The following is a 27147-nucleotide window of genomic DNA, read 5'->3' on the forward strand; positions in this document are numbered from 1 at the left end:
TTGCTGACTTTAAATGGAGTTATTCCAAGTTACACCAGACCTGAGACATGACCTCTCTCTTTTTTTTTTTTTTTTTTTTTTTTTGTGATGGTGGTGGAAATGTTATTTGGGAGAAATGTTATTTATCTGCTGTGACTCTCATGGAGTAGCAGAATGTAAAATTCAGAAAACTTCAGAGTGGTGAAAATCCAAACCAAAGCCTGTAAATGCACAGACGTGAATCTATTTATATAGTGAGCTCTACTTCTGCTTAACCCCTGCAAGGAACTGTAACTCACTTGGCATATCTGATTTTCCTGCCTCAGTGAAACATAGTCTACTCAATCTATTTTTGATACTTTCAAACAGTTTCACTGGTGGCTTCTTCCCTGAGCCTTCCATTTAGCTTTGCTGTCTGAGAGCTCCTTTGTTAAATTAAGGCAATTAATAAACAGAAACGTTAAGCAATCAATTTTTGCCTGCATATCTCCATAGCCTTACGTATGACTGGCTGTAATCACAAGATAAATGCAATGTGCTGATGTATGGTAATGTTCAATAATACATTCTCCACCAGGCTCAATTCATCAGGGAGTTTCTGGAGGGGAGGCATTCGTTATTGGCTGTCTCCGGACCTCAAGGATAACATTTCTGTCCTTTCCATTGGCCGCCCTGCTGCTGCAAGCCTCTTCCCGTCTTATTTTGATGATGAATATGAAGGCATGCTAAGCCGTGCCGGAGCGTAGCTCTCGTCGACTGCACTCCCTCCCCGGGCTCAAGGACTGAGGGGCTCCCTCGCTGCTTCCCCTGCCCACCAGCAGCAGCAGTAGCAGCAGTAGCAGCAGTAGCAGCAGCAGCAGCAGCAGCAGCAGCCGCAGCAACGCCAAAAGTTGTGATGCTTTTCTTCACCCAGTGCTTTGGGGCTGTGTTAGATCTCATTCACCTGCGTTTTCAGCACTACAAGGCAAAGAGGGTTTTCTCAGCTGCTGGGCAACTTGTCTGCGTTGTCAACCCGACACACAGCCTAAAGGTGAGTTAAAAATATTTTTTCTTTTCTGACATCTTCTTGTCTTCCCCCTTCACTACCGCTGGCATTTCTCCGCAGGGAGTGAAATGATACTCTGGCAGCAAGGGTAGAGTGCTGTTAACACATTGCAGCTCTGGCAGAGAGAGTATGTTTGCATTGTCTGGCTGGATGATTCCCTTTGGAGTGAAGGAGAAGCAACCCGCTGCTCCAAGCGATGGTGGGAAGTCACTGCTCCCCTTCTGCAAAGTTTCCTCATCCCTTTCATCCATATAATGAGCGTGCATGTTGCAAGCATCTGCAAAAAAATGAAAAAAAAAAAAAAAAAGGACTGGAAAAGTTAGTTAGATGAATTAATGTTTTTCAGTGGAAGGATACTGGGTGGTCTCCCAGGCTGACATCCAGGCACAGCAGGATACTGCCAGGCAGTGAGGAGCAAAGAGAGTGGGATAGAAGCAGAGAGGGTCCCCTGCTGCTGGTCTTGTTTGGGTTTTTTTGAGGGGAGAAAGGGCTGTTTCTGTCTCCTGAGAGGAGTCTGAAGGTGTTCCTTTGGCAGTGAAACTGTCCTTAAGCCCTTTGCAAGGTGAATCTATTTTGGGTAAGAGAATACATTTGCCTTAATGCAAAACTATTTATAGCCCCCAGAAAACATTTCTCCTACTTGCACGGTTCTGGATTTTCACTGACAAAGTGTCAACAGCTCCATCTATGCCAGAGCCCTGATGTTTGTATGTATAGAAGGAGCAGCAGGGGGAGAAAGCAACTGAGAGGATTTAATTATTTTATCACAGTAGCGAACGACCAACTTTAACAAAGTGACTCCTATTTTTGTGGAAGTCCTTGCAGACCTGACTTGCAATGCTGCTCCTCTAGCCTGACACAACCTCAGAAATAAATTTAATTCAGGACAACTTATTGTTGGCTCTGCTGAGGTTTCTGTGAGGAACTTGGAGGGGTTGTGGGAGGTATCTTTCTCAAGCTGTGGATCCCTGGGAAAGCCATGGATGGGGTAAATTCCTGTTCAAAACAGCATCCTCCCCCTAAAAAAAAGCAGATTTCCTGGAGTTATATTTCCAGTCTCAGGCTTTTCTCAGGCAGGGAGAGATCGTTTCTAGCAGGACTCCATCTCTGGGAGGATTTCCCTGCAAGGCTGTGGGGAAATCTTCTATTCCATTCAGCCCAGCGAGCACTCCCAGCTGGCTGGGGCAGAGTCTCCCAGGGGATGGTCTGCTCATGTGTGGGCTCACATCTCCTGGCATTGTGCTCCTCCACAGACACAAGTTACTTGAAAAGCCTACAGCCCTGTCATTGAAAAGGATCTGGCCATCCAAATAGATAAAAGAAATAGCCACATTTTTAAAGACATGGGAAGATTTTCTAAATGAGTGTTTCTGTGCTTGACCCCTTTTATGTGATTGTCTGCTGTTACTTTCATCTATAATTTTAATTGTTATTTTTAAAAAAAGAAGAGTAGAAAAAAAGGTTATTGAAGGTCACAATGCAATTTCAGTGTCAGCAGCACTGTCTGATGAGGTCCCATAAGCCCACAGAGGGATGTCCACTGATTTCTATGCTGATATCTAGGACTAGACTTGAATTTAGCAATTCAAACCCTCTCAAGTTGCAGATTTGCTCAGACCCAAAGCCCAGTAGAGAGATGAGCAACCTCAGAACAGTCTTGAAAGCTCTTGAAAGCGGATACTGGATGAAAGACTCTCTTGGAAACAAATGGGAGCCTCCAGAAAAGGGTATGATGTGTCAGTGAAGCCCAGTGAGAATCATCTTGATCTGGGTGGGAACTGCTCACACAACAGGGCTGCAGTGAGAACTCAACTGCAGGTGTTTCCCACATGGGAATGTACCAAAGCTTTGTGCCAGAAAAGACTGGGGGGGTTGGACCCCTTTGTGTTCAGCATGGCACCAGTGGTGCCCACCCACCAGCACCAGCAAGCAGTAGGAGCCTGTACATCAACACCAGTTGTCTCTGAGTGAGACACCTGACCCCATATATTTTTGGTTGGCAGTTGGGAGGTAATCACCACCACTTGTCCAAACAACTGTGTCAGAAACAAGCCAGATGAACTTGCTTCCTGGGACGCCTGTTTCACCCCCAGGGATGCGCAGGGAAGCTGTGGTGTCCCTCTCCAGCAACCTGGCACACAGGACCTTTCAAGCTGGAACAGGGAAATGTCCTCCAAATTGACCTGCAAGCCAAATGACACCTGAGGAACCACTGAAAGTGAGAGGGACAAACATATTCCTCTGTGGCAGCTTACAGTATGATAACTACTTAGATGGTTCATAGTCTTTTGTTTCTAGATGGGTCATTTCAGCTGCAACATTTTGTCGACAGCCCCCAGATCTATCTTAACAGTTGACAAGTGGAGTGGAAACTGTATTAAGGTTCACGGTCGAGGAATACAAGCCTGTTAGGAAACAAGGGCTAGGAGAAATGTCATTTCTTTCCCTTCCATGCAAGGCTTAAACGTTTGTGCTTACTCCAAAACTTTGCAAATCCCTTTGCAAAGGGATTATTTTGTTCTGTACTTTCACAGCACACAGAGGACTGACTGGTGCAAATGACAAATGACAGGCATCATACCCTGGTGTGATTATGCACGTTGACATCCCTCACAAAGGTCAGGTCCTCAATCAGTGCCAATGTGCATAACTCCATTAAAGTCAAATTTCAGAAGACCTCCATTCTCTCTCCTTCTATCCATGGTGATGGGATCCAGCCCACCTTGAGGATGCATGCTGAGTAATCATGTATGGGTATTACAGATTTAGCAACAGGTAAAGCACTTGGTGAGTGGCAGAGGTCAGGGAAGCCCTGGTACCCTCCAGGGAAATGCTGCACCAGCTTCTGGTGTCACAGACCCATAGCTAGACCAAGAGGGGCCTGCAGTAATGTCAGCATGCTGTCGCTGCAGTGGACCTCTGACCATGACCAGAGCCCATCACTTACCTCTTCCTTTATGAGAGGTCCAAAGGTTGGCAGAGAAACAAGCTCAGAAAGAAATCCATGTTTTTTCTTCCTACAGAAGAGCTGATTAACTGGGAAGACTGATGAGTGATTCAGTTTATCTTAAAGGAGAGGACAGTAAGAGTGTCAGCTCAGACACCTCTATTGATCTGCTGCTATTTTTCCTGTGCACAACAGCCTGACACAGGCAGCTCTGAACACGGGAGGACAATTTTGCAACTATCTCACTCCATTTTGCCCATTTGGCAAGGGAATAAAGAGGGGCAAGGGGATGAAGAGAGGCAAGGGGAGGTGTGTGTTGTTTCAGAGCCTCTTTGTCCTTCTTGCCATTTTCTGCTCTTTGTCCCCTTACGAGCATTCTCAGGCATGGCAGCAACACCTTACTAGGTAGTGCTATGATGGGATCAAAATTCACTTGCCAAGCAGAGAAAACCACATATTTACCACACTTCCATAGGTCACCTTCATTCCTGATCCTATTATATGCATTTCCTTGTAACCTGTCTCCCTTCAAGCATACCGTTGACCTGACTTCTCCCCTTGGAAAGGCAAAGCCAGGGAGCAGAGCTCCTCAGCCAAGTGGCTGCTCCCTCCAAGGCCATATCAATTAGAGAAGCACTGTGTGGTGGGTTGAAATCACCCACCAACATAAAATTGCCAGGGCAGCTCAGTTGGGAAGCAAATGAAGCTGTATTTATAAGCAAAACTACAATCTAAAATATGAAATGCAATGAATATGTGCAGACATACAATATTTACAGGTATTTACAATTTATAAACAACACGAGAACTCCCCTAGACAAAACCAGGGGGCTACCAACAGCTTCCCCCTCCCTGCTCGCTTCCCTCCTGTACAAGGGACAAGAGAAAGGAAGAGCCAAGAGTGGTTTGTTATTACTCAGCCACAACAAAGTGATGCAGCCAAGGTCAGCAAAATCAGCAGAAGCCGGACCTAGTATCTGAGTGAAGGAAGCAAAAAGAGAAAGAGTTAGTTTACATAACTAACCTTATGTTATATATCTGTCCAATTGGATTATTTAGATCTTATCATTATTTTCCTTTTTACTTCCACCACTTTCTGTTCAAGATCTGTGGAAAATTTTCTAGGCACAGCCTTAAACTACCACACACTGCTTATGCTGCTATCTGCAGCATGTGAGAAAAGTTTTAAGATGCTCTGTGTTTGTAGAAGAAACAAGCAAGGTTTGCTGCTCCTGTGGAAATGAGGCTCAGTGAATTCCTCTACATTTCCCTCTGATAAATAGTAGTTCTCCCCAGCACTGCTAATTGCATCCCAGGGAGAAGGCAAAGGTGGACTATATGGCCTCTCTCTTCAGCTGGCATTGGTCCCTGACCCAAAATCCAGCCATGTACAGCAGGGAACTGCAGAGCAATCACTGCCCAGTCAGGCACTGATGCCTTGTGAGGTACTGTGCACAGCTGGGCAAAACAGATCTTCCCTCTTCAAGGAGTTACTAGCTTTTTTACACTCAACTTTAACTCTTTGTAGAGTGAGAAAAGTGTTCTTGTAGAGAGTAGAAAAGGGCATTTACAACGTTCTTGTATGAAACACATCTCTATCTCTGCAGGACTTCAAGGAATTCACTGAATTACAAAAAGAATCGTATTTAAAAGAGGGCATAAATAGTTCAGTCTTATATTCAAAAAGGATTGAAGCATGGTTTATGGGGCCAAGCTGTCTTCTAGCTATTTTTTAAAGCAACAAGCAAATCTGCTCTGAGTTAGGGAAGGGATATGAATCCTGTTATAAACAGTCTGACTCTGTGTGCAGTGGCCAGCCAAATAGCATTGTAATCCACTTTATCCCCAGCAGGATTAAAGTGCTACGGTGCATCACACCCCCCTCAGATTTATTTATTTGTTTGGTGCAGGGGAGGGACTCTGAAACCTGCTGCTAACAACTCCCAGACATCCTCTGCTACTGTCTCAGCCCAGACACACTTAATTCTCTTGTGCAGGGCTGTGATTTGGGGAGCCCAGGTGGCATTTGGCCCTATTGCCCAGCAGAATCATGGAAACCATAGTGAGAGAGGCTGCAAAACTCCTGCTGCCTGCAAACCCAGGCTCCTAGCAAGGTGCCCGGGTCACATCTGAGCTGTGGGCCAGGGCTATGTAAGCACTGGGCATCTCAGACTGTCAAATCCTTTTGTAGGGATGTGAACAGCAGCAAGCAGCACTGCGTTGCTGCCCCTCCTTCAGCTCTACCTCTGTTTGAAGGGATTTCAGTGCGCAAAACTGGAAACCAAGCTTACTACAAACACCCCAGAAGCCTTTGTCCATGCAACCCACAGCTGCCTGGAGAAGAGACCATAATGCTGTTCTTCAGAGCATTCTCTGGCAGCTCTGCCAAGAGGCTCTCCATTCACTGATGCTACTGCTTGCTCCCAGGATCTCCACTCCCCCATAACCAAATAACTCTGAGCTCACAGACTAACATACCTACACAACCCACAGGGCTGCAGGACAGCTTGGGATTTGCTCCAAGCACACTGCAAAGCAGGGCAGCTCTGAGCTTCAATCATGGTCTCCCAGAATAACAATTACAGCATTTCCTCAGTGGAGGGAGAAAGAGGGGAAGAGCCACTGTTTCAGAAACTTCTATGCTAATATGCTCTGGCTTCCTTCTCCCCAACTGCAGCCCCAAGCACACTGCTGAAATTTAATTACTACTGTCAACTGTCCCTGTCTGTCTTGGTACAGCTCTGGAGATGGGATAGAGTGGGTATGCATTGAGTCCTTTCCTACCCATGTTTGATTTTGTGGGTGAATTTTAATAATAAACCCAGTCTGGTTGCAGGATATTTTGAGTCAGGTGTTATCAATGGAAGATGGGGCTCTTATCTTAATATTTAGTATTTATAGGAATGCCTCTCCCCTCAGCAGTGTATTTGACAGCAGGGTGAGGAGAGGCCATCAGACACATATTGCTTTATAACCCACCCACTTTGACAGGGCTCAGAATATCAAGAATTTTTCAGTGAAGCCCTTTGGGTTAGGCATACTGGCCCAGATAGTTCCCTCAGGAGAAATACTGCCCCAAAGAAACTGCTGTAGCTAATATGGCTGCAACTTCCCAGAGAAGCTCTGTATGTGCATGCTGTATTTGGAAATGAAAAGCTGGGATCTCGAGACATCAAACACCTTATCAGACTGGGCTATTTTTCTTTCTTTACATAGCTTGTCTGATTTTGTTAAGTACCTTTCTTCTGCACTATTGTTCTTTCTCATTCTGCCCATTCTATTTAAAGTCTTAAAGGAAGAAATTCTCCCAGTCTGTGGTTCAATAACCTAATTTTGGGCTTTTTTTACTCGCACTGAAAGGAAATCATCACTAATTTCATTGCAACTTTGGGTCTCTTATGTTCCTCTAAGCCCTTTCGGCAGAAATCACAGTCATTCAATCCTCAGCTTGTTTGGTGCTGCCGATTTCCCTATTGACAGATGAACTCCCACTTTAAAACAATAGCTATCAAGATGAGGAGAACTACAAAAGGCAGCAAAACATTGCTCTCACCACTCACAGATGAGGCTGCTGAGGAAGCTGAGTGCCTTATCTGCCTGAAAAACTTTATTGCCGTCATGCTTTGGAGTGGGACTTGAGCAGACAGGTCCAGCTGGAGGTGCCAAAATTCCTGTTCTCCACTCAGCACAGTGAACCATCTTCACCAGTGATGGCAAAAGAGAGTATCTTGCCTCTACTTCAGTATGACAAAGCCAATCCAATTTCAGCAGAGATTTAAGCTTGCCGAGCTGATTCGTTTGCTGCTAAAGTAGGTACATGTCCCTTTTACGTCCGTGCTGCAGGACCAAGCAGCTGGGCAGAGCTGTGGCCTCAGATGGTTTTAGGAGTCTCCCATGAAGCTCTTACCCTAGGGATTATTGAGATCCATGCTGAATGGCAAAATTTCAGTGGTGCACAGACATCTCCTGAAAATTGTTCTGGGTGACCTGCTGCTAATAGCCACCTGCAATGTTCCTTCTTAGCTTTCCACAGCATTATCCTCCAAAGAGAGAAGAGCATCCTGGCACTGCTGATGAATTGCCAGACACATGCACACTTTTATTTATTCAGAGGCATTTTTGACCATCTTATATAACATTTATCTTTAGCTTATCTTTTTAGTCTCAGCAACAACATGAAAGCATCATTGGAGGAGAATGGCAGAGGCCTCTTTTACTTTTCATGTTAATTTCAGTGTACTTTAAAAAAAAAAAAAAAAAGTAGAAATACATGAAGCAACTTTGAAAAGGACTTAATCAGTTATTTCCATATCAGATGTAGTGCTTTTAGTTCTAACCTTTTGGTTCTAGTCTTCTGCACAGCTTTAGGAATGTTAGGAGTATTTTACATATGAAAATATTAAGCTTCAAACTGGTTGGCGAATTGCCCATCAACTCCTGGGAAGTATGCAGTGGAGAAGAGACACAAGTCCTTGTGAATATCTTAAACACAAGATCACACACTCTCTCACATCAAGTGCCAGCTGAAATGGAAAGAGAAACAGAGAAATGGAGCATAAATGAGACAGAAAAAGATTAAATCAGTAATGTACTCTTGTGCAGAGAACAAACACTACAGATGAGCAAGGAGGCGGAAGCTACAGAGCAGAAAAAACACATCAGCAGAGGATGAAAATGTTCTTCCACTCTTAGGGACTGCCATGTGGAAAATAGCAAGGTAATAAGTGTGAAAATGGAGTAAATAAGCACCACACAAGGATTACATAGGGCAGCTGGGGTAAGGGGATGGTTAAGGTCACCTTCAGGCTTTGCAGGAATAAGATGCTGAAGTGGAAATAGCAGGGTGGTGGCAAGTGGGGTTGTCAGAAAGACCACTCCTGTTCAGTGTCAAGCATGTGCACAGATTCAAAAATATATATCTTTTGCAGGATCAAACTATTATTCAGGCAAACTTATTCTACCAAGCTTGATCCAAAAAAAAAAAAAAAGGACCTTATGAAGAACATGCTTGGGTCCAGTAAACTTACCCATCTCTTTTGAAAAGAACAGGGCAGATTACAGACATCTTCCTCTTTAATAGGGAATTTAACCTAAATGTCTCATTGCTGCATTGCAACGTCTGCTCAGATGAGAATGCCTGGTTGCATACAGGGTTGTGTTGTCTTTGCTGGTTGGACCCTCATAAAATGAAAAGGCACCTTACAGAGCAGTGGAGTCAGGCTTTGCTTGTAGGGCAGTACTGTGAGTTCTTTACTTGTGCTACATGAAAACTGAGGATGTAGCTGAGATGCAGTATCTCTGATCTGGGGTCAGTGAGACGAATTGTCCTCGAAGGAAGACTGTCTTTCTTGCCACTGGTGACCAGGAGAGCCAGAAGACTAGCTTGGGATGGATAAGTCATTTTCATCTAGCTGAAGACAGATGTAATAAAGGTCACTGATACCCTACAGTTGCTTTGCCTTAAGCAAAATAAAACCCAATCAGGATAGTTGTCTCCATAAGATAAATCCAGAAACTTTGGACACAGTATTATATTCGCTGCAGGTAAGACATTCATTCCATTCCCCAAAAGCAAGTTTTGAGGGAGATTTCAGATATAGAAAAACCAGTCTGGGAACATAGCTGCAGGATGAGAGCATTCTATTTATTTCTGCTAGGAGGAACTTCTTGTCAAGAAAAAAGTAGGACACAATTTTTGGAGTAATCATCAGCAGAGAATTTCAGGCCAAGTGAGCAAAAAGACCTTGGATTCTGTCACCACTGCCAGACAAGATAGAGAGACAAAGGTAAATGCAGGGTCATGTGTCAGGAACAGAATAACCCCATGCAACAGTGCAAGCTGGAGGCTGGGTGGATAGTAAGAAGCTTTGCAGAAAAGGCCTGGGGGGTCTTGTTGGACAAGCTGATAGTGTGCCATCAAGTAAGGCAGAGGACAATCTCATCCTGAGTTGTCTTAGGAGTGTAACCAGCAGGTCCAGGTGCAGGATCACTACCCACCCTTCGGCACTTGGGAGACTACGTTCAGAGTATCAAGTCCCATCTGGGGCTCCCCATCACAAGAAAAGCATTGACACAGAGGGGCAAGCCCAGTGAGGAGCATCAAACTGGTCAGAGGGATGGAGCAGAGGCTGGAGAAGTGGCAGAGGGCTATGCTTGCTCAGCCTGGAGAAGAAAAGGGAACCGATCCCTACAACTCCCTACCGGGACTGTACAGAGAATACAATCGGACTGGTCCTGGAGAGGCACACTAGAAGAATAGGAAGGACCAGACATAAGCTGAAACAATGGATATTTTGACTAGATACGAGGCAAAAAGTCTTTCTCATGGGAGTGGTAAGGTACTAGCTCAGGCTGCCAAGAGAGACTCTGCTATCTTCATCCTTGGAGATTTTAAAAACTCAATGGGGTGCTGAACAACCTGACCTATCTCTTCAGTTGACTGGCCTTTGGGCCACAATGTGATGTCCAAAGGCCCTTTCTTACATGAATTGCTCTGATTCTGCAGTCATATAAACACAGAGCTTGGTGTGCAAGGACAAGTGAAGCAGTACAAGGGTATCAAGAGCATCAACAATGACCAGGCCAAAGTCATAGCTGAAGAACATATCTGCAAAGAGGGAAGGCAGACAGACAGACATGTGGGACGCTCAGGAACCCAAGGATCAGCACAGTAGACTGACAGCAGTGAAGAAGTATGGAGCTATACAAGTTACACAAGTACCTGTTAATTTGAACTTGTCTGAAATGCAAATCCTTATGCTAGTTCAAAGCCCATGGATATTACTATCTAATGAAACCAGTCTAGATTGGAAAGGAGGTCATTGTGGCAGATGAGGAATGGCAAAAGAAAGCAAGATGCACTTCAAAATACGCATTGGGATAAACATCCTTGTTGGTAATTACAAGCAATAAACTCTGAGGAGGAGAGGATAGATTATTCAACATCTACTAGAAAACACTTTGCACCATAGCACAAAGGTAAACAGGTTCCTAAAGAGCACTGAGTGGAGCAGATAATGTGGAGCAAGTAACGTGGAGCAAATAATCCACTTGGACAAATCTTGCTCTCCTTACGGGATGGCTGCTAGCAGAACAAACTTGCCCTGAGTTTATTCAATTAACTGCTTCATGATTACTTTCCCCCTATGGCAGGACCCCTAATGCTTCAGACCTGCTCTTTGGCACACGAGCTGTGTTAATTATCTGTGCAAACTGGCACAAAGCAGAGAGGCTACTTAGATGGGGTAGTTTCTCTTCTCTGCCTGCATTCTGGGTTCACTTCCAGGCTTGATGGAGTCTGTTTCTGTTTATCTTTGGCATGTGAAAGCCAGAGGTGCTACATGATTATGGTGACTTAGGGTGAGACATCATCAGCAGAGGTGAGGAAATGCTGATTTACCCAGCCTTTTTAGACCAGTTTGTAGTCTGCAGTATGGAAGTCTGTGTGTGAACTGTATTTTATTGGGGTGGTTGAAAACATTGTCATCCCACATAACTTTGTTGGTCCCTTAGAAGCTGTCACTGCCCTGCTGCAGGGGCAGCAGAGGAGGAGCTTGGTTTGTGCCACCCCAAATCCATTTCACAAGTTAACTAAAGAATTTTCATTAGTGTGTCAGACTGAAGAGGCAGCTGGAATGCAGGGATGTGCTGCCCTTTGCTGCCTTGGCTGTGGGAAGATGACTCCTGGCAGTGGCCTGAAGACAGTAGGATCATAAAATGACCACAGTAGGAAGCTTCACCTGAGGATATCTGACAGGAGCCTGAGGCATTGGTCCTTGAAAAACATTTTGCTGGTGTTCAAGGTTTGTTGACTTGAAGGAGATGTTCATATTTCATTTTCTGTCCTCACATTCCTACAAAATAGTGATGTGGTCAGGGGCTTCTCTGGCTCATTTAGTTTCCTCTCTGCCATCATTCTGGCAAATATTTTTTGGTGACCTTTTTACCCCTGATGAGTCAAGCAGTATCAGATATAAATATTTGCCTCAAGACACATACTGAGGTTTGGAACTCTTATTATCTGTGCTTTTGGGAAGTGAGGGAAAAGACATATTTTCCACAGCCACATACCAACCTTGGCAGAATGCAAATTCAAAGAAGGCAACAAAGCAGCAGAAGCATGTTCCTTACAAACAGGGGGGTGTGTACTTGCAGACAATTCAAGGCTATGCCCAGGTCAAAATTTAAAGTGTGGCAAGCACACCGACACAAATGCTTGTATAATTCACCACCATCACTTCATCTGATCTCCCCCTCAAGGTCAAAATGAAATCTTTTGCCCGATTGCAATTCCTGCCTGGGATCTCAAGGGCCTAAATCATATGGGAAATACTTCAGCTTTCAAAATAAAACAGAACTTTTACTGGCTTTCTTCTGCTATAGAAAATATTTCAAAAAAGAGACTAGAAAATGTGAAGGTCCTGCAAGGTTGTGCAAACATAACCACTGGTTTGTAAATAACTGATTATAAAGACTGAATTTTCTTTCAGGCTGTTGGTAAAAGGTGAAGGCACTATTAAAAAACAGATCTGAAACCAGCTTCATCTCCAGAAACTTCACAAGGATTTTTTTTTTTTTTAGTGTTTTAGTGTTGCAGCTGAACATGAACTTACCGGTGAGGTATTTACTAATAATTTTTAAGCTTTTAATGATTTTTTTTAATAATGAGCCAATGATTAGAAAACAACAGACAAACACAGGCAGTGTCTGTTTTTCCTATTCTTTGCTTTAACTAAAGCAACTTTAATTTGCCAGAGGCCAATTACAACAGCCAATAGGAAGAGAACTCAATCTGATGAATCAGATGTTGGGGAAGGGAAGAGCTTTTCTTTACTCACTCATAGGGAAAATTAATTGATGCTGGAAGCTGCCTTTCACCATTTTTTCAAATAGTAACTTTTGCTTCTTCACTTTTACATCATAGAAGAAACTTGCAGATCGAGTAATTTCTGAGCTGTTTTTCATGAAAAAAAGGACCCTGATGCTCTCTGCAGGCTAGTCACGCAGGAGGCTGCAGCCATCTCCAGTCCTGGCTGACCTGTAATTACAGCTTAGACACTCCAGTAAGTGCCACCTGATGTTTGCAAATAGCAGAGTGTTGGAAGAAGAGCAAAAACCTAGTCCAGCCCTCAGCAGTCAAAGTGCCCTACAGTCTTAAATCCAGTTTTGAGGATAATTTGTTTCTCTGGGGAGGAACAGTCTTACCTCTTGCTGAGTATCACCAGACTTCCCCAAGACCAATCCAGTGAGTACCTGTTCCTGAATTCATCATCAAAATCATGCTGAGCTCCCTGGAGAGCACTCAGTGATGACTGACCCGATGCTCTGAGTGCAAGCCTCAGTCAAAGGTGACGGAGACTTTGCTGTGCTTACCTCTGTATCCAAAACTCCTTTTCCCCTCTGTGTACAAACACAGACTTTGTGGTCACCAACAGGACCAGCAGGCTGCCCATCTCCTGCCCTGCTCCCCCCAGGAGCTGGGGTACAAGAAAAGACAGAGTGGAGATGCAGCAGAGGCTGGACATGAGCCAGGCTGAGCCTAATGGATAAACATCTGCATTAGGCGGGTGCTGTGTCTGAGCTAATCAGCCTCGCAGGAGACAGGATCTGTTCACTGCAGCATCTTGCCAGGGTGTTGTGGTTTATCTGCCCCCAAATCTGATGGGCACATCCACATGCTGCACTGGCCAATCCTTCTCCCAGAGCCACAGAGGGCATCAGCTAGCTAGGGTGCTCTGCAGGCATTGATTCTGCATAGGCCTTTGGTTTCTCTGTCTGTAAATGAGGTGGAGGATGATGGTCTCCAATATCAGTAAGGTGTTTTGGGATGGAGGCCAAAACAGTCAAATCTCCTGCTGCAGGTTAAGCTGTTTTATGAATGTGAGGGACTCATCCACAAAACTGGTCCTGTTGCCATACATGACTCCTGTAAAACCACTGATCCTTTTGGTGTCAATGAGGCTGGGGGATACACTCTTCCAGTCTCACAGTTGGGCTATAAATATGTAAGACCCAAAATGAGGATTCTGGAACTTAATTGCAGCCACCTAAATTTGTAATTTTTTTTTTTTTTTACTTTAATCCCTTAATGATGATTATTCTGTAAGTAGAAAATATAAAGCATTTTAGGAGCATTAAGTAATACTTCGAGGGCTCATTAATCCACAGTTAATATGCAGCCACTGCTGAGAGGGAGAGAAGCAATCATGCCGCCTCAGCATTACGCAGCACGCCTCCTCTGCCTGCCTTCAGGAGGGAATCAAAGCATGGCTGCTTCACCTGAGACCATGGGAGAAGGCACAGTCAGACAGAAAACTCTGCTTTGAGGTAGACACCACAAGGCACATGCAGCCTCCTAACCTACGCTGTCATTGTGCATTGGGGTTTTGCTGCAGATTTGTGCCAACTCTTTTACTCTTTCCCTAACACAGACAGTCAAGGTGTCACACTTTCCTTTCAGCAACTTACCAGAGTTAAATTCAGCCACCTTGGTCAAAGCTGAAGGTAGGAAGCTGCATGTGTCAGTGCAGCAACCTCTCTGTGCTTTTCCCTGGCAAAGGCAAAATGCTTGGGAGCTCACCGGATCACAGGATGTTAGGGGTTGGAAGGGACCCCCAGAGATCAATCGAGTCCAATCCCTGCGTGCCAGAGCAGGACCATACAACCACATAATCTAGTGCAGGTCACACAGGAATGCATCCAGATGGGTCTTGAAAGTCTCCAGAGAAGGAAACTCCACAATCTCTCTGGGGAGCCTGTTCCAGTGCTCTGTGACCCTTACAGTAAAGAATCTCCTTCTCATATTGAGGTGGAACTTCCTGTGGTGTAGTTTGTATCCATCGCCCCTTGTTCTATCAGTGAAAAAACATCTAGGCTTCACCATACCAGTGATCAGATAAAAAGAATAAATATATGGGAGTATTCACCAGCCTTATCTTCACTGAAAAACAAAAATGCTCTTCATCACTGTGTGGTTTTTCTTTTTTTTTGGTGGTTCCCCATACCCAACAGCAATTACACTGTGCCTCATTCAGTCCCAAGCATGATGAGGTCCCAGCACTGAAGCAGACAGAAACTGCAGTGCCTGCAGCACAGACATTCAGCCTCTGAGCTTTAGTTCCAGAGTGGGGTTAATTCTTGTAGAAAATGCCCTAATGTCATGCAGCAAATAAGAAAAAACAACTTGTCAGCTCAGTGAACTTCAGGAATTTCTTATCTGCCAGAAAATTCAAGAGGGTATTGTTCACTGCCTTAGGATGGGGTAAAACAAGAATGGAGGGCCATGGAGGGCAGTAGTAGATGTAAGTGTACTTTGTAGTCAACTTGATTTTCCAGATACTCATCACCATAGGAAGTGAGTACTGAATCTGTGACAGTTCCAAATATGTATATTCTGTGTGTGTATTATCTTCACTTCCAGTGTGTGAGGTAAGGCTAAGGCCACTCACATGCTGACCAAGCTATGTGACTAGCTGAGTACAATACAGTGCCACAGCCAAATATCCAAAAAGGCCCAAATCCCATCATTCCAGGATGATTGCTCTAGTTGCAAAGCAAAAACAGGAACAAGAGCAGGAAACCTGCCTTTCTGGTGGTCTTACCTCTCAAATCCAGTCCCAAAGCTGAAGAAGAAGAAAATAAATGCATGCTTGGTCAGGTAAATCCTTCTCTGGACAACAATGGCGTGAGGCAGGGACTCGCAAAGTCTCCAACTGGCAGCTGTGCCCTGCAGCTCATGCATGGGTGCTGCCCCACTGGGAAGTGGCTTGTGGTGTGTGTGCAGCATGACAGCCACCCCAAACTTCATGGCCAGGGGGTGAGGAAATAGGGACGTGTGGACCAGTCATCCTCAAAATATAGCAGCTTGCACTAAGAGGAGTGTCCAGCAGATTGAGGGAGGTTCTCCTCCTCCTTTACTTTGCCCTGGTGAGGCCACACCTGGAATATTTCATTCAGTTTGGGGCTCCCCAGTTCAAGAGGGACAGGGATCTGCTCAAGAGAGTCCAACAGAGAGCTACCAGGATGATTAAGGGACTGGAGCACTGTGAGGATAAGTTGAGAGATCTGGGGCTTTTTAGTCTGGAGAAGAGAAGGCTGAGAGGGAATTTAATAAATGTTTATAAATATCTGAGGGCTGGGTGTCAAGAGGGAGGAGACAGGCTCTTCTCCATTGCACCCTGTGATAGGACAAGGGGTAATGAACTACACAGGAGGTTCCACTTCAACGTGAGGATGACCTTCTTCACTGTAAGGGTCACAGAGCACTGCAACAGGTTCCCCAGAGAGGTTGTGGAGTCTCATCTGGATGCATTCCTGTGCAACCTGTGCTAGATCCCACGATCCTGCTCTGGCAGGGGGGTTGGACGCAATGATCTTCCCAGGTCCCTTCCAACCTCTAGCATCCTGTAATCCTGTGCTGCAGATCGACCCTCTCCTTACTGATCTGTGCTGTCCTTATTGCTAATGGGAACACATCCTATGCACCTCCTCTAATCCACAAGCTATGCCTGGGGAAGCAATAAATGCCACACCATGATGTGATGCTCCTGATCTTCCAGAATTTTTATCTAAGCATAATCCATTTATGTTATTTAATTACCATAATACAGCTGCCTTAGAGCATCCAAAATACATTTATTTGCCTTAATTTTACAGTAGGGTAATTAACTGCCAACGTCTTATTTAAAACATATTTACATATGGGAAATATCAGGGATGCGTCAGTTTTTCATGGCTAGTAAATGCAGCCACAAGAACCAATTTGGTATTTAATTATCTTGCTTACGAGCTCACCTCTGAGAAAAATTATTTCAGAGAATGTGTTAGCTATGATGCTTAAGCAGATTCTCAGAGAGAGGATGCACCAGCTGCAGGTCAGCGACAATTATTTGCTTTATTATGTTGGGATGTTTTGCTGTTCCTATAGACTTAACAGAGTTATGACCTTCACATCATTTTTAAGTTCAACTATTAACCATGCAGAAAGTCGATATGCAATAGAACAACACTCATTAGGAGAACCATAAATCAACCTTTCTGTAGACACAGCAGGTATCAAAGACTTTCATAAAAACCCCGGCCTGCCATGATCAAAGGAGAGGAGATTGTTACCATGAACAACATATTTCTGTGGATCAGATGTGGGTTAAGCAATATAAACACACTACCACATGTTAATTGGGAAGTGAATTGGTGTCTGTCAGGACCTAGAAGCAGTGTGGTCCTTCAAGTAGCTGTAGCTCCCTGGACAAGATGGGAACTGCACAAGTCAAATGTCTCTTCCATTTCTGAATCATGCTTACGGATGAGTCCCTGCCGCTCGGATTTCTTGGGCCTGGCTTCCTTGGGGAGGCTCTTATCGGCTGCTGCCTGCTGTAGCTTATACTGGTGGGGAATTGCCTATGCTCTCGTTCTGGGCTGCTGAGGGAACTGAAGTACCACATAGTTATGTGAAGTTATTCCCTTGTTGTTCTTCCTTGGAGTTGTTTAACAGATTCAGAGATGTAATGCTGAGGGATATGGTATAGCATCATAGAATCATAGAATCAGTCAGGGTTGGAAGGGACCACAAGGATCATCTAGTTCCAACCCCCCTGCCATGGGCAGGGACACCTCACACTACATCAGGCTGGCCAGAGCCACATCCAGCCTGGCCTTAAACACCTCCAGGGATGGGGCCTCAACCACCTCCCTGGACAACCCATTCCAGGCTCTCACCACTCTCATAGGGAAGAACTTCTTCCTCACGTCCTGAGGATGTGAATCTCCCCACTTCCAGCTTTATTCCATTCCCCCTAGTCCTATCACTACCTGAGAGCTGAAAAAGTCCCTCCCCAGCTTTCTTGTAGGCCCCCTTCAGATACTGGAAGGCAACAAGAAGGTCACCTCGGAGCCTTCTCTTCTCCAGACTGAACAGCCCCAACTCTTTCAGTCTGTCCTCATAGGAGAGGTGCTCCAGCCCTCTGATCATCCTGGTGGCCCTTCTCTGGACACATTCCAGCATGTCCATATCCCTCTTATAACAGGGATTGGTCATCAGGCTTGGTAGAGTTAGAAAGTGTTGGACTCGATGATCTTAAAGGTCTTTTCCAGCCTAGATGATCTTTAGAGAGCTCTTCAGTCTGTACCATTCTGTGATTATGGATACAGTTCTCCTGGGAAATGCAGCTTTGGGCTCTCAAATGAGGGTTATAACACCATCTCCTGGGATTGTTGAGCTGCCTTTTAGCCACCAGCCCCAGGAACTGCAGGGCATCCTGCTTACAACTTCTTGAGCCTAAGTGAAATGTGAGTCACATGGCTGAGGATCTTCCACTGCTCATCAATGTATACTCACAGCATGCTCGTCCATCACTGAGGATGAGCATCTGGAGGGAGCCCACAAAGCTAGGCAGGGGCAGGCAGAAGGAGTGATCTTATTTTGAAACTTCACTGACACAACAAAAAGTGAAGCTTTGGTAACGGTACACTGACATTTTCTTTCCTGCCAGACATAAATTTACATCATTTAAAGCTAGAAGAGGCTCTTATGGTAACCTAACCATGCCAGCTGCATAAATCCAAAGCCAAGATCCTTTCTCAGGAGCTAAAGGTCATAACTTCAGCTCACTGATGTCTTTTAGAAAGACCTCTAGTTTGGACTCTATGACTTTCATCAATAGAGATCACATGTCAATAGGCAAAATATGATATTTTTAGAAATGATAGTGTCAGCAGGGGAAAAAAAGACTATAATTGATTACTTTGGAAGGCTTTGGAGAAGCTGGAAAGATTTTGCTCAGTGTTCTCTTTTTCCTGAATGTTAACAAAATAGCAGCAACTTGAGACCCCTCACAAAAGCTTGGCAATTAAGCATCCCATCCTTCCTGCTAGGGAGAACTTTAATATCCCCACAGAAACAACATGTGTGTTGTAGAAAACACAGTAACTTTGCTTGGCGTTGGAGTGGAGGCAAAGAAATCACCCCAGAAAAATCAATTACAGTTGATTGACATAGAGGTTTGTGTTGAATCAATGAGGCTCTTCTTCCTCAGGTTAGTTTTTCTCTGGCCTTACATTCCCTTGATGCTCATCACATCAGCCCATTCCCTCTGTGGTGGCTTTTTCTGGTGCTCCTCTCTCTACCAGCTTTTGTAGGTGCACTTATAGCTCATCTCGGCTGCTGGATCAGCACATTTTGCCCTCTGAGGCTTGGTGAAAGTCACCCCAGCTCACGAAACCACTGACTGGTGCTCCAGCACTCTAAATGCCAGCCATGTCTGCACACACCTCTTACCCACAGCAGAGTTCAGCTCTCTGCACTGCTTTCCACCATAGCTGCAGCATCCTCCCCCTGCCTATTTTCCAGGTCGCTCCTTTGCTTTTCCATCAGTCACATCCTGACCCATCCAGAAGGTTTCTCCATACAGGAGAAGTCAAAGAGCTCTCTCCCTGCATAGTATCTGCTCCTGCGGGCTCCTAAAACAGACCTAGCCATTCCACATCAGGGATATCAGCTGTGAGCTTTCTCCTCCCTCAGCCTTTGGGGTACCAGCCTGGCAGTGTTATAATGCCTTAATGCCCCACTTCTGTTCTAATTAAATATTGAAACTCATGTTTCAGGGGACTGGATCTTCTTTTACTTGTTTGGGGTTTTTTATCTTTTTTTTTTTTCTTTCTTTTTTCTTTTTTTTTTTTCTCTGCGGTAGAGAGTACATGGCTCATTGGTCTGGAAAATATCATGCTTGTCTTTGGCAAATAGCCAGGCTTTCATAAAATGTTCTTCAAGCAGAAACTCCCAGTCTGCTTATAAATATTGTCACCAGCGTTTTAGAGCTGGAAAACCCAAGGCCTTTTCTGAGGTTAAAGCAAGGTCTGCAATGCAGAAAGCAAGAAGTCCCAGCCTCCTCTCTTTTCATTAAGAAGGCATTCTCAGCAATTCTGTGGAATGAGAGATGAAACCTCTTCTGAAGTCAGGGGAAGTCTCAGGGGCTCAGAACTTACAGGTTCACAACTCTCATCAGCAGAAACAAGGGTGGTTGGTGGTTTGTTTTTTTTTTTAAAGTTGATCAAAATACCTTTGATTTTGAAGTTACAGAAAGTCATTAACTACGTTGGGTTTGGAGATAATCAGTTCAGGCACTTGTCACATACAACAAACAGAAATACAGTACTAAAAAAAAAAAAAAAAAAAGGTGAATGTAAGCTGATAGCATTTATAGTCCAGAAAAAAAAGGTACCTGTTGAAGGACAGACACTATTACCGATCTCATCTGAAAGTACATGACCCAGGGAGCTTTGTGAGGACAGGTCAGCTGTTGCACCAGCCCTTGCAGGAAATAAATTGAGAAAGTTACTTTCAAGCAGGTCTAAAGAAGTTCTTCTACCTCCCTACTCTGCTCTGATGAGATCACATCTGGAATACTGTGTCCAGTTTTGGGCTCCCCAGTTCAAGAGAGACAGAAACCTGCTGGAGAGAATCCAACGGAGAGCCACAAGGATGATTAGGGGACTTGAGCATCTCCCCTATGAAGAGAGACTGAGAGCCCTGGGGCTGTTTAGTCTTGAGAAGAGAAGACTTGAGAGGGGATCTGATCAATGTCTATAAATATGTGAGTAGTGAGTGTCAAGTGGAGGGGCCCAGGCTCTTTTCAGTGGTTCACTGTGATAAGGAACAATGGGTTCAAACTAGAACATAGAAGATTTCATCTCAACATGAGGAGAAACTTCTTTACAATGAAGGTGTTGGAGCACTGGAACAGGCTCCCCAGGGGGGTTGTGGAGTCTCCTTCTCCGCTTTCTGTGCGGACCACCCTAAGTGATGCTGCTCTGGCAGGGGGGTTGGACCTGATGATCTCTTGAGGTCCCTTCCAACCTCTGATATACTGTGATACTGTGATACTGTGTTTGTGCTGCATCATCCCAAGATTTCATTAAACTTGTTATCCAAATCATAAAAAAAAAAGAAAGATGCTGTTGAGTTTCCAGGGTTAAAGGTGCAAATTTCATATAAGATGCCTTCTGCTTGTCCCAGGGGACAGTGCTTGAGCAACACCCATGGGATGCAGACTTCCAGCTATGCCTCTGATGATGATGGTCATGAAGGAGAGACCTACAGCAAATGCTTTCTGCTGATGATTTAAGAAGAAGAGGGAAGTTTTGATTTAATTAAATATGTGATAGAATTTACTTAGGATTAAATTGCAGCTAAGTTTTATGTCCCTGTTTCACAACTGGAGTGCACCATGCTTGTTTCCTTTAGATTTTATCCACCTTTGAACCAGAATTGGAGAAGAGTGGAAGTGGGTGGTGGTTTAAACATGAAAAACAGGGGATTAGATTTCAGTCACTTCCCTTTGGATAAGTACAGTCATTTCCCTGTGGGGCAGGCAATGACACTGAGGCCAGGGAGGCACAGGATAACATTCTGGTGACAGCAGCTCTGAAGCTCAACCTGGTTGCCAGCTCCCTGGAGAGAAACAAGGTAATGGTCCTGTGAGTGGTTGAATCTGCATTTTTCTGATCACTCAGATTTATTGCAAAACTGATGATAGTGCAGGGCAAGTACTTTTCTCCTGTCTTTTTCTTCTCTTTAATATAGTAAAGTGGTCCACTATTAATGGACATGCATTAAACCGCTTGGCACAGCATGTTCAGCACTGAGAGAAGGTAATGATCATTTCAGGGCCACTGCTAAGAAAACCTGTTGAAGAAGCTTGGGGCAGAGTGAAATTCTAGTGCTTGGGGATTAATTATCTGGAATTTAATGAGGCCAAAAGCCAGATAGCAATTAAATGTCTGTAGATGGAGAGGGTAGCTTCATAATAGACTTCAGTGGCGAGGCTGTCTTTACAAGTTTTTGAGCTCTTACAGCAGTCTATTACCAATTTTACCATTTTCAGGGCTCTGCTGTGAACCAGATTACTGAAGTGATCTGCATTGCAGACTCGTTTAGAGAATTTTATTTGAGCTACAGCATTTCAAAACTAGGCTCAAGTTTCTGCCAAACTGGAGCAACGAGGAAGAAGTATGTGCACGCCTGCATGCACATGTGCATTTATACACATCAGCCCTATGAGGAGAGGCTGAGGGAGCTGGGGATGTTTAGCCTGGAGAAGAGGAGGCTCAGGGGTGACCTCATTGCTATCTACAACTACCTGAAGGGAGGTTGTAGCCAGGTGGGGGTTGATCCCTTCTCCTAGGTAACCAGCAGCGGAATGAGGGGACACAGTCTCAAGTTGTGCCAGGGGAGGTATAGGCTGGATATTAGGAGGAAGTTCTTCACAGAGAGAGTGATTGCCCATTGGAATGTGCTGCCCAGGGAGGTGGTGGAGTCACCGTCCCTGGAGATGTTCAAGAGAAGACTGGATGAGGCACTTAGTGCCGTGGTCTAGTTGGTTGGATAGGGCTGGGTGATAGGTTGGACTGGATGATCTTGGAGGTCTCTTCCAACCTGGCTGATTCTATGATTCTATGAAATGCATTTGCTGAAGTGATGTTTGCACAGCGAAAGTACAGTATCAGAGTTGAAGACTGGTAGCTTATGGCTATACTGCTAAATCACAGAGGGATGGGAAACAATCTCCAGCCAGAAGCTAAATGTCAATGACTTTTCCACCAGGGTTAGGGTCAGCAATTTTATGTTGAGGAAATGTAGCTGGGGTGGTGCAAACAGAGCAAGGGAGTGAGCTGCTAATCAGGTAATGTGGACGGTCAGGACTCCAATGCATTCATTACTTGGTCTTCTTTTGCTGGATATGACCATACAGAATCAAATAATCACAGAACTGTTTCAGTTGGAAAAGACCTTCAAAATCACCGAGTCCAACTGCACACCTAAGACCACCACTAACCATGCCCAGAAGTGCCATCTCCACGCATTTCTTGAATGCTTCCAGGGACAGTATCTCCACCACTTCCCTGGGCAACCTATTCCAATGCCTGACCACTCTTTCAGTAAAGAAAATTTTCCTAATATCCAATCTAAACTACCCCTGGCACAATTTCAGGCCATTTCCTCTCATTCTGCCACCTGATTCTAGGAAGAAGAGACTGACCCCCCCCCCATCTCACTGGAACCTCCTTTCAGGGGTTTTAGAGATTCTGCACTGAACACGCTCATGCTGGCTTTGTGTTTTGGGCCCATCTGTCTGATGTAAACAAACTCAGAATATTTTTAGTTTGATTTTTGACCTTCTTAGCTTATTTATACATGTAAATATATGAATAAAAGGAGGATTTTTTTCCCCACAGTAAATTATGGTTTGAATAAATGAACAGGAAGTCCTATTTTTTTCTAATTTATGCTAAGAAATATGTGATTAGTTCTTATTTAGTGCTTTTAAGAAAAAGATGTTACACAGTGAAACTCCTGACCACTGTAACAATCTGTAATACAGGTGTCTGCTTTGCATTAAACAAAATCCAGTCCTAACCCCTGTTTCATCCAGTCCAGTTTTTCTGCAGAGTTCATGTTTCTCTCTGAGGACAATAACCATATCACTTCTGCTATTGCTGTCATAGCAAGGAGATCAGACACGCTCCCTGGCTTCTCCATACAATACACTGACTCTGGTTATGTAAAATATTCCAATAAATTATTGCATTAAACAGGATGCAGACAACAGGATTGAAACACTATGGCATGACAGAGATAATATGAAATTATAGGCACAGAACCTGACTAGGTATATGTGTCTGTAGTAGTTTGCATAGGGGGTCTAGGAAAAGATTTGTGGATTTTTATTTGAGGATCATGTTATTCTTTAAATCAAAAATATGAATAGACCCACTCTGGGCTTGAGCAGAGCCATTTCTCGCCTCTTACAAAAAGACTGATGGTTTTATTTCAGCCACAGACCAGCTCTTCATCACATGTTTTGTTTCTTAAAGCTATAATGAGATCAGACATGGCTCAGCTTTCCTTAACTCTCTGCAGGCTTGTATCAACGCAGATGTTCATGAAGGAAAGATAATGGTTTAAAAGCTGTAATTTTGTTACCCTCTCTGCCATCTAAGCTGATCCAAATGTGATTAGGAAAGCCCTTTCTTTCTTAGGCAGGGTCAATTTGTCTCAGAGTAGGTAGGGAAAGCAGACACTGAGGGTGCCAGTGCTGGCTCTATGCTCAGAAATGTTATCATGGCAGCTAGAAGATTTGTTAATGCAGTGTCCTTCATCACTTCCAAAAGCAGAGGAGGGCAACCAGCTTCAGTCATTCCTTCTTTATTTGCAATTATCTGTAAGCAATAGGCTGCCACATCTCCACAAAAAAGAGGCTTCCAAACCTGGTTGCTGTGGTTGCATCAGGTCAGGCTGGGCTTACCACCTCTGCTCTATCACTCAGCTTCACTTTAGTGCAGTACCACAAGAAACCCAGTGCCTTGGGCAGCAAGTTGCTGAATCATAGAATCAGAATCATAGAATCAGTCAGGGTTGGAAGTGACCACAAGGATCACCCAGTTCCAAGCCCCTGCCATGGGGGGTGAAGTGTTGACACAATACATCTGACTGCCAAGCCTCCTAATAAGCATTTCATATCATACACAACCAGACAAGGAGAAGTTAACAGAGTCATAAGGAAATTGAGCTTAAAGTCAGAAAACACCAGAATGTTCCTGAACCACCAGGAGCTCTTGTGAAATAATAATAACTGCGACAGGGAGGAAGCCCTAAAGACCTCTTGCTGCAGTGCTGGCCAGTGGACCACAATCTGACCATCAGCACAAGGAAAATCACAGTTGCAGATTGGAGGGTTGGGATGGGCTGTGAAGTTCATGCTGGTTTTGGAGCTGTATGCCACCAGAGTTTGATCAGAAACAGAGGGAAATGAAGAGCAGAGCTGTAGGATGAAGGCCATCAGACTAGAGACGCATGGAATGATGCTGAATGTGTCTGTGATTGGGCCATATCCATGCTGTGTTTAGGATGGCCTCACACCAAGGAGGTGTAAGGAAAAGTTAAAGAGAAAATCACTTCTCTTCTTCTGCATTTGCCTAGGACAAACCTGGGTGGAGAGAAACACTGCTGAGCTTTCATATGGGAGCTCTTGTTTGGCCATGAGGTATAGATTATTACTTTCCTCCACTGTGTTTCTCCATCAGAGGTCATGAATGAACTAATTTTATCAAGATGGTATTACCCTATCCCTACAGCAGCTTCTCAGCCCCTGCCTTTACCATCACATCTGAAATATGAGCAGGCTACCACAGCACACCTTAACCTTCATCTGCAGGGGCTGAAACCATGTGTCCAGTCTTCAGTACCAGATCAGCTATCCTAGTTTAAAGTGGGACAGATGCTCTATTTCTCCAAAAGGGGCAAAAGAATGATGCTCACACAAATGGATTGGATAGCCATGGAAAGTTTAAATGGAAAAGCAATTAACATACCACAAAAGCTACAAAGCATTAGTGGTGAGCATATCCAGAGCATATAGAGATCATTTACACCACACCAAAAAGCCCAACACTTCCCTTTCCCCACCTGGGGTGCACTCAAAACCCCCAAGGCTCTTTTCTCCCCCTGCAGTGCTAGGCTGGTGTCAGGCTGGCCAGACCTGAAACTGCCCCCACCCCACTTCTTATCCTGGCACTAGACTAAACAGGCCAAAGAGGCCTGAGATACTCTCCCACCACTACCCAACAAGAAAGCATCTCCCATGGGAGCAAAGAGGGAAGAAAGAGAAAGACGATGGCTTTGCAACCAGATTGATAAGGGTGCAGGATTTGTAGGTAGAAATACACTGTTTCCTGTGTCCACCCACTGGGCTGGACACTCTGGACACTGGAGGTGTAACTCTGTGCCTTCAGTTTAGGAGGCACCCAGCCTAAACTGCCACATCAGCCTGTTTCTGACAAAGCTAGCATGCCAATCTTGTCTTCACATCAATGTGTTGTCCTGATCTCTCATTTCTGATGTCAATCACTTCGGCAATTCCGGCAGCTGGTGCTCCACAGGCTTGCTCTCCATGTGGTTCCTCCACTGCAGACCACTATTGTGTGGTGTGCATCAGCATTTCAAACTGCATGGACAAACGTTTCTCACTGTAGGTGTTTTTAGTGCAGGTTTGCTGGCTGTCATTTGGTCTGATTGCACAGCCTGCATTTTCTCTATGGTGTGGTGGTGGGTGCCATAGACCGTCTCATGTTGCTATTTGTGCCTTCTACCTTATCTCAGCATTGCAAGGTATTTCCCCACTGTTGGATTAAGGGCAGAGATGGCTCAGTGCTCTGGACTATCTTTTCCATAAATGGCACAAACACAAGTTTGCTTCCAAATGTGTCACTCTCAGTATTTCGAAATTTTTCAATTCCTGCTTTTTTTTTGGTCCTGGCTTTGGGTCATGTTTCATCTTTGTTTGCCAAAATGCTCTTTCTTAAGCATGGGTGCTCCTGCAGCTGGCATTGTTCAAACAGGATGTTAAGGATGGCAATAGTAACATTGCTGAGACCATACACAAAATGGGAAGGGTTTTTTTTTCATGTCAGGTGCAACCAGATGTTACAAACTTCCAGTAAAATGGCTACTTTATGGCTGTAACTCCTTGACTGTTCTGTGGCATCAGAGGCCTGGAAGTGCCATTCTCATTTCCTTCACATTTCAGCAATGCTCTCAGTGGTCTAGATAATTTGGGTTTCATACAAACACCCATCTTCTGGTTTCCCTTACTATCAGTCCTCACTAACATTTCTTGCACTTTTGCCCTTTGTGGTGGATTAACCCTGTCCAGCAACTAGGCACCCACCATCCACTCGCTTACTCACCACCAGCAGGATATGGGAAAAGAATTGGAGAAGCAGTAGTGAGAAAACCACACAAGATAAAGACGGTTTAGTAAGTTTAAGAAAGAGAAAAAAATGGAGCAGATTATACAAATGAAGTGACTTTCCCCCATGCGTCAGCAGATTGGTGTCCAGCTCATCTCCAAGCTAAGACCACTTTGGAAACACTACTGCCCCCAATTTATTGCTGAGCATGATGCTATAAAATACATCTTGGATCAGCTGGAGTCATCTGTCTCACTTGTAATCCCCTCCGAAATTCTCAGGGTGAGAAACAGAGACCTCAGTGGTGTGCAAGCAGTTCTCACCAGCAACTACAACATCTGCATGCTATCAATGCTGTTCTGGTGATAAATATGAACTCCAGCACCATACAGGCTGCTGTGGAGAAAACTGACTCCATTCCAGCCAGGCCTAG

The 27147-nt window shown here is 44.6% G+C and overlaps 1 protein-coding gene across 1 annotated transcript in view; it reads left to right on the plus strand.

Annotated features, from left to right (window-relative positions):
* The first annotated feature begins 874 nt into the window (after positions 1–874).
* The window catches only part of SIAH3 (siah E3 ubiquitin protein ligase family member 3), a 51229-nt gene continuing 24956 nt past the window's right edge, over positions 875–27147 (plus strand). The window contains exon 1 of the mRNA XM_054389588.1: positions 875–1009. Coding sequence (XP_054245563.1) covers positions 875–1009 — 135 coding nt within the window. The remainder of the gene's footprint in view (positions 1010–27147) is intronic.

The sequence above is a fragment of the Indicator indicator genome, chromosome 1, assembly GCF_027791375.1.
Source record: "Indicator indicator isolate 239-I01 chromosome 1, UM_Iind_1.1, whole genome shotgun sequence".
Taxonomy (NCBI): domain Eukaryota; kingdom Metazoa; phylum Chordata; class Aves; order Piciformes; family Indicatoridae; genus Indicator; species Indicator indicator.